The sequence below is a fragment of the Anopheles aquasalis genome, chromosome X, assembly GCF_943734665.1.
Source record: "Anopheles aquasalis chromosome X, idAnoAquaMG_Q_19, whole genome shotgun sequence".
In the NCBI taxonomy this organism is placed as follows: domain Eukaryota; kingdom Metazoa; phylum Arthropoda; class Insecta; order Diptera; family Culicidae; genus Anopheles; species Anopheles aquasalis.
Genome location: NC_064876.1, coordinates 6,712,831 through 6,720,370, shown reverse-complemented (window position 1 = coordinate 6,720,370; position 7,540 = coordinate 6,712,831). Strand labels below are relative to the sequence as shown.

General features: G+C 50.7%; 2 protein-coding genes across 15 annotated transcripts in view; one reads left to right on the top strand and one right to left on the bottom strand.

Moving 5' to 3' along the window:
* Window positions 1-5,007, bottom strand: part of LOC126569431 (inositol hexakisphosphate and diphosphoinositol-pentakisphosphate kinase) — a 20,356-nt gene extending 15,349 nt beyond the window's left edge. For 4 of the 11 annotated variants that reach the window (XM_050226570.1, XM_050226546.1, XM_050226553.1 and 1 more), the window contains exon 1: window positions 1,456-2,057. In XM_050226570.1, coding sequence (XP_050082527.1) covers window positions 1,456-1,731 — 276 coding nt within the window. In that variant the 5' untranslated portion in view covers window positions 1,732-2,057. Of the gene's footprint in view, window positions 1-1,109; window positions 1,268-1,446; window positions 2,058-3,364; window positions 3,610-3,655; window positions 3,775-4,397 lie in introns of those variants that run through there. The other 7 variants (XM_050226512.1, XM_050226520.1, XM_050226529.1 and 4 more) reach the window with 7 other exon arrangements.
* A 1,588-nt stretch (window positions 5,008-6,595) lies between these two features.
* Window positions 6,596-7,540, top strand: part of LOC126580763 (death-associated protein kinase related) — a 33,272-nt gene continuing 32,327 nt past the window's right edge. The window contains exon 1 of one of the 4 annotated variants that reach the window (XM_050244019.1): window positions 6,596-6,664. The gene's annotated coding sequence lies outside the window, so the exon portion shown is untranslated. Of the gene's footprint in view, window positions 6,693-7,540 lie in introns of all 4 variants that reach the window. The other 3 variants (XM_050244010.1, XM_050244027.1, XM_050244035.1) reach the window with 3 other exon arrangements.

Below are 7,540 nucleotides of genomic sequence, written 5' to 3'. Positions count from 1 at the left end.
TTCGAGCTTCTTCAATCTTTAAAAAAAAATCTCCAATGATTTGTGCATTTTGTTCAGTTTCCGACCGACGACCCGAGCACAAATAAATCCAGAAATTCCGGAAAACTGTTGCTAAATGTGGCAGATGCTCACCAAGTTCAAGAAAGCGTTTACATTTCGTTGATTTGTTGCGGATATTGCAACAAGCATCTCCAATTTCAGTCTCATTTAACCAACCAAAGTCCAGTAAACCAGTCGTTTTAGACAAACAGACTCTGGGAATAGGGCCCTATGTAGACGAATCAATTTCAGCTCGAATCACCCAACCAATACTTCAAAATGAGCCTTAAATAAAGGCCTTTCCAATTCATGGCACGGTCTCATACCTTATCAAAAAAAAATTAGACTCATAAAGCAAAACAGTTACTTCGCATAGCCGCAAGTGATGAAATTCCGAACTTGGGTTTTCTTCGATGAGAAAACATTCGTTATCCTGTGGTTTGTAAACGAAAAACAATGGGGTTTAGTTGCCAGGGAAGTCAGCTGATGATTTACACCCACGGTTGGCCACCAGGACGCATAAGCCGAGTTGATAACGGGTTAAGATGCCATAACATGCCATTTTTCTCACTCCTCGCATATTTTTGTACGGTGGATCCGAGGTAAACCAACAAATTCATGTGCCAAAGCTATTAAAAGGTTTATTGCAGTCCTAGTAATCCAAACAATTCGTATGAAAGCCCTGGAGATTCCAACAGGACTTTTTATTTTCCCTCAAAGAAACGGAGACACGAGATTGGCGAAAAAGAACGTTCCACACCAAAAAGCGCAAGACTTCTCCGATTGCGGCATTTTGAAGGATAATGTTAAATGTAAAAATTAACATAGTTTTGAACAGCTTATGCAAACGCTTCTCCAAGAATGAGCCAAAATGCCACAAAGCACCCTGCGGGCAACGAGCGATGGTCTCAAGACCACATTTCATCCAAAAAGTAAGAAAAAGAAAAAAAACTGAACTGATTCTAAAACTTTTTGAAATTCCCGCCATTTTTTGCGTTTACCCAATAAAATTCAAACAAAAAAGCAAAAGGATATGGCGTTTTAACTGTGTTGCAGTTTTTTTGCCTCACCCTGTAGAATCGGATCGGGATCGATGAGCGACCGATTCAGCTAAAGGTATATCTGCAATCTTTCGACAACCAAGATGTTCATTCTCCTACTGCGTACAGGAAGATGGCAGGTTAGTTGACTGGATGGGCACAATCGCGAAACCACGCAAATCATTTGTCGACGAAGCAGCAAACGGGCGTGCGCTGGTGGTTCCGACAACACTGTGGTCGTGTCTACGAAATTGTGGTGTTTGAGAGGATTAAGGAAGAGCGGGAAAAAGGGGAAATCTTTGCTAGCGAGCTTTCCTGCTAGTGGAAAAGGGAAATCTTTGCTAGCGAGCTGGAAGGGAAAGCATACTCAGCATACATGCATGCCCGTCCAATGGCTCCAGTAGCGGTGCAGCACTTGCAGCTCCTGTTCAACGTCTCCAACCGCTCCAATGTCGTCGCGGACACCGCCAACACCGTTCTGCTTCGCGTTCTCCTCCTCCTCTTCCTGTGCCGGCCACCGGTGGTCACCGTTCACCGCGTCGCTGTCCTCGGGACTGTCATTGTGCGACCCTGGTGGCGTCGGCATCCGCTCGACCTCCTGCTGCTGCTGTATCCGCCGTTGCCACCAGTAGCGTAGCCAAGACCACTCCATCGCGGCGCATCCGTCGCGTCTAACCCTTTTTAAGCTACTCACGCACGTGCACGCTCACACCAACAGTCAAAACAACGCTCAGCGCACTACTAGACACCTTCTATAACTCCACTCCACTCAACTCGTCAATTCTACGTAATTCCGTTCACATGCGATTCCTGGTCGCCTGGTTTGGAGATGGTGAAGCGACTATCGAGAGCTCAGAATTGAGCCATCCTCTGCGATTTCCAACGAATGGAAGCGGGCACTTGTTCCCTGGTTATAGTCAGCCACTTATTCTTTCGAGCTGAAGAGAGACCACACACCACCATCCTCGGCATAAGACTGCCGAGCGTGCGCAATAGGTAACGTTGGAAGTGTTCCAATACAACGACTTGACTCGCCTGAATCCCCACGATGTGCGATGGGTTTTCCAGTCAAATGCACCATACATTCGACGAATTGTGGACATTAGGGAAATCGCATGACCACACACGTGCGCGCGCGCGCGCGCAGAAAAAAAGGACTAGGACGACACCGTCACCAACGGTAACGAGGACAACTTGGGATATCGTGAGTGGTGGGGGAGGAAGGAATAAGCAACTCCCGGTTTCACGACCAGAACCACCCCCCGCCCGACTCCCCCACCCCCCTTTGCCTCTATAATTAGCATCCAGCGCAGCGTTCGACTCGGAGGAATTGGCGCCCCCCCCCGTCGATCAGCAGGTCGATGATTGATCAGTGCAGGAAGGTGTAGGAAGGGGACGATGGGGTATATGACACGCGTCACCTATCATCATCACATATCGTGAACGGTACACCGGGTGTCCCTAGTGTTGCTGCAGAGCCTTTATTACAGACACACAGCGTAGCGATGGAGCGATGGATCCGACCATCGAGTGGGACGCCACCGGTATCTTATCGTATACTGAAGTACAAGCCACCTTCTCATCCTCTTCCTCCTCCTCCTCCTCCCACTCCCGTCCCGTGAAGGGTTGTTGTCGCTGCACTGCAGAAGCAAGTCCAGCGGAATGGAGTGCCTCCCCCTACGAGGACCTTCTGCTCTCCGGTGAACAAGGGATTGCGTGTATCGCGCGCGTCTACCTGTGTATGTGTGTGCCCCCTCTACAGCACAAAACAAAAAATGAACGTCAATAAATGGACAATTCTGCGCCGATAATATTGATAAAAAAGATGTGGCCGCTTTAGCAACGGATAATAACAAAACACTAATCCGGTAACCGCAGAACTTTGCAGAGACCGTGTACAGCAACACGTCGTCACACACACACACACACACACACACACAGACAGACAGTGCGTGTGCGCAGGCGCGAGCGCAAACGCTCGCTTCTTTCGCGCGAACACGTGAGCGGTATAGGCACGGAGTGCGAATGCCCACAGTGCACCACTAGCCGCTGTCGAGTGGATCCTGTAGTGTCCGGCTTAACCGGACACACTGCACACAAACACACACACACACACACACGTAAGAGGGCCTCTGCTGGGTTCGGTAACGAAACAATCGAAGGTAGCGGAACACGGGACACAGCGGGCCGAATAGTCGCCATCTAGGAAGAGCACAGCAGTGGCGGTGAGAGTGTGGCAGACACGCACGAACGCACGAACGGACAGTGCAAGGAAGCTGCTTTACCGGCGGCGCACGCAGTGCACGAGACACGCACGAGAGATGCGCAGTATTGCGTGCGCCTGTTCGCGCTTCCACCGACGGCACTACACTGACGCACACTCTGACGCACACCCCAGCGGCGTATCATCATCAGCATGTTGCAGCAGACCATCACGGTGGCGGTGATGGCCACAAACGCATCCATCCGGCCCACGGCAAGGCATCCACCAGGTACCGGAGGAGAGGATACGCTGTCGGTGCGATTGCCGACATACAGACGCACACCCACACACACATACGAACAGTCACACATACGCGGCTTCAGCTGTTGAGGGGACGGCGAGCGCGTGCGCGATGAAGAAATGACGATGTTTACGCTGCGACAACTCTCTACTGCGGCTTGTTGTTGTGGTTTGGATTCCCTTCGGCGCGCCCGATTACGGTCCGCCCGTTCGTCGGTTAAACAGCTGATCCGGAGCTGCTGGATTGAAAGGGGTGGCCGGACGCTTCGTTGCAGATAAGATAACGTGTCGCCAGCCTCTCTTTTTCTCTCTCTCTCTCTCTCTCTCTCTCTCTCTCTCTCTCTCTCTCTCTTTCTTTCTCTTTCTCTTTCTCTTTCTCTCACTCTGTTCTAATTGGTTTCTGATGGTCCGGTTGCCAGTGCTTGACCGTGGACCGTAGGTCCAAAGAGGTGGATTGGGTTGTGCAAGGACACCCTCTTCCCCAACTCCGGTTCCGGTCAACTAAGATCCAGCCACAAACGTATATTATCCGGATCGTTGGAAGAGTGTCTAGCCCGCTGCTAGAATAGCTTCACAAACACACACGTGCAACATAAAGCGAGATTGCATAATCACTTCCCAGCCCCCTTCCTCCTTGTACCCCTTTCACCTATTCCATTACTTCTGCGTCTAGCCTCTCTTCCTTTGTACCTTCAGCCTACGGGCATGGAAGAGGGCAGCAGAGCAGCAGAACATGCCGCACGAGCGCTTCCCCTTCCTCTAGGATCGTAATTTGGTGAATACCATAATTTCATGTGCAACGCTCGGAAACTTACCTCGTCGCCGACATAGAAACCGGGGCGCGTTTGGATAGCGCCACTGCCCTGCCCTCCGCCGTGGCCGGAGCTGCTAGTGTCGCCACCGCCACCGCCGCCTCCGCTGCCATCGCCACAACCGCCGGCGCCGTCGCTGGCCTGCTTCAAGCTGTGGTAACCGCTCTCCAACTCCGTATACGACATGGCCCAGGAGTGCCGCCAAATGCCGCGTTCGTATCACTCTTAGCGCTGGTTCTTCTTCTGCTCCACCCGCCGGTCGGTTCGGCCGGGCACCCGGGTTCCCGGGGACAGCTGGCTGGTTGTGGTGTTGATTTGGTAGTGTGGTGGTGGTGGTGTTGATTCGAAGAGGAGCTCTCGATCTGGTCCTTGGCAAAAGAACTGCGACAACCTTTTGCACCCTTTCACTACAGCTGCAGCAACGGGCGCTACGGTCAGCCAGGCAACTCCTCACTGCGCGGTCCCACCACACGGACCGGAACTGTCACGCGCGCACGGTTGAAAACGTAAAAAGTGGAGCGTTTCGGGCAGCTTGCCCTCACTTCTTTACTCGATTATAAACCACCACTCCGCGAGTTGTGAATATTGACCGTCAGGACCACTCTCGCGGTCGTATTGCCGAGATGTCATAGCATGCCGCTGTTTGAACCGATGCAAACCAATACATGCGTCCATGCCCTCGCGCGTATTATGTTGCGGTAGATTTTTTGACCACCGATGCGTCCGTTTGTGCCATGGGGAATGCTGGCAAATACTCAGGGCCCGTCCACATCAAAGTGTTTTAATGAAACAGGTGAAGTGATAGCCCTTTTGTTTCGCCGCCATATTTCCCACCATACTTACCAAATCGCTAGCAAACTTTTGGTAATACGAAGCAATCGTTTGTGAATGTTTAAATGATTCCTTTCTTTACTGTAGATCTATGGTAATGGGTCGTTAGGATGTAGCGTAACTCGCTGATACGGTTTGAGATTTAACACGATTAACCATTTATTGCACGATTCAGAAATACATTTGCTTTAGACGGTGATGTTCCACCGGAGAGCTCGAGAGATGGAAATGCTTTTTCTTTGTCCGATCAGATGTCAGATTACCCAAGGTTGAATTTAGTTTCGACGCTCCATAAATTTTTACGCCACTTTTTGGTACCTTCAGAACCTTGCCACTAACGATATTGATCTGCAAACTGTTTCCTCATCTTCTCTCATCTTTTTTTTTGCTCAACAGTGGCACTTTTAGTGCAATTCCTCCTGGTAGATTAGGCTCTTTTAACCGCTTACGGACAGTTTTTGGACCAATAATATCGTTTATTTGTGAGCAAATCGTTCTGGATGAAGCAAACGGAACAGTTTTGGTCAAAAGTGATATGCGTGACTATCATCAAGAGGGCTGATAACTGACGTAAACTACGTGTATGTAAGTAATACATAAACATTTATGTAAGTACAGTATAAGGAAGCTTCCTTAAGGTGAACATTGGACGTGCAGTTTTTAGAGTACAGTGCAAATTATTCCAGAGTCACACAATTCCTTTTTTTTGGCCAGCAGTGTACCTCAGCATTTCCTACTGCGTTGGATACTGAGCCTTCCCGACCTCGTCCACTGTTTGTTTCACCATTTTTTTTTTTTACAGTTCATCTAAATGATAGCGAGAATTTCCCAAGAATAGAGAATTGAGAATGTCAAACTCATTCTCAGGAAATTCTCGCTGTCGTCTAGAAGCACTGTTAGAAACAAGTGCGTCTCTACTAATTGTCCTGGCCATTGGCCTTCCATAGAGTCCGCCCTGGCCAAATTACAGCAGATCGATGTGCTGTGGGCATGCAAGGATGTGATCGTTATACATTTTCATTCATTTGTCTAAAAGTCACGAGCGATTTTGATCGGAATGATTTCACCTGATAAATTGAATCAATGTGGACCAAACATTATCCGTGACAGCAATTGGATGAAAGGTGACAGATTTTGCGCGGATGGGCAGATTCACTGTTTTGCCCACTGTCTACGCTGTCGCCGTAGTGTGTACTCGGCCTGAGCTTCGTACCGCGACCGACGCACCGAACACACACGCTCAAACATGGGACCCCTTAATAGGCATCACTGTTCAGTGCCTTTGAAAGGGTTCGCGTGCAGGGGCGACTGTTGACGGGGCTTTCCAGAGGGTGCATGTAGCAAAGCGGCGAGGAGCCGTTATTCAGAATCGAGCGCTCGCGTTGATCGGGCACGTTTTCCGCAGCGCGAAGGTTTTTTCTGAGCGGGCGGTGATTCTAGTACGTGTGTTTCGCTCGTCTGCTGTGTGTAAGCTAGATTGATTTGTGCTTCGCCCCCCCCAACCTTTAAGTTCCCTTCTGTTGCTTCTACGCTGGGCGTGTTGTGTGTGTGTGCGTGTTGTGAGGGCGTTCTGGGCAAAAGGAGAGAAGTTCAACGGCGTGCGAAACGGCGACGAACCCCATCATAGTGACCGACCGGGGTGCTGGTTTGATGCTCCGGGTGGCCACCCCGTGTCTGTGTCCGCTGCAGCGTGTTTCAGTCTAGCGGATATGGGACCCTTCACCATCCGAGTTCCGTTCCTGCCCGCTTCCTACCGTTTCGCCTCGTATCACCACAGCGCAACGGCATCTAGCCAAAGCAACGTGTAGAAGAACGTGGACGAGAATAAAGTTGGCTCCAGGTGTGGCGTGCCCTTGCCGCCGTCGTCGCCATCGCCGCTGCCGCTGCCGTTTGAAGAACACATGGTCGTCGGAGGAGGGAAGGGCAGGCAGAGCGAGGGTTTCGGTGGTGCGAAAAGAATAAGCTGACACTCCAGCAAAAGAGACACCTGGAGAGAGCGAGAGAAACACCGAGACAGTGAGCTATACGACAAAGTGCGAAAGGGAGATAGTGATAGCTGTGAGAGTTTTTGAACAGCAGCTGCGTCGGTGCTGGTGGTGGTGGTGGTGGCGGCGGCACTGAGTGGCCATTTTGCCGTGCACTTCTCGCTCGCACTGATGGGCTGCTGGAGCCCGAACCACAAAGGCCTGTTGTCTAGCGGCGGGGTGCGTGCGTGAGGTATACATGCTTGTGTGTGTGTGTGTGTTCTGAAGGAAGCTGCACTGTTGACCGTTGCATGCGCCTGGTGCTTGGTGATCCTGTGTTGGAGAAGTGCA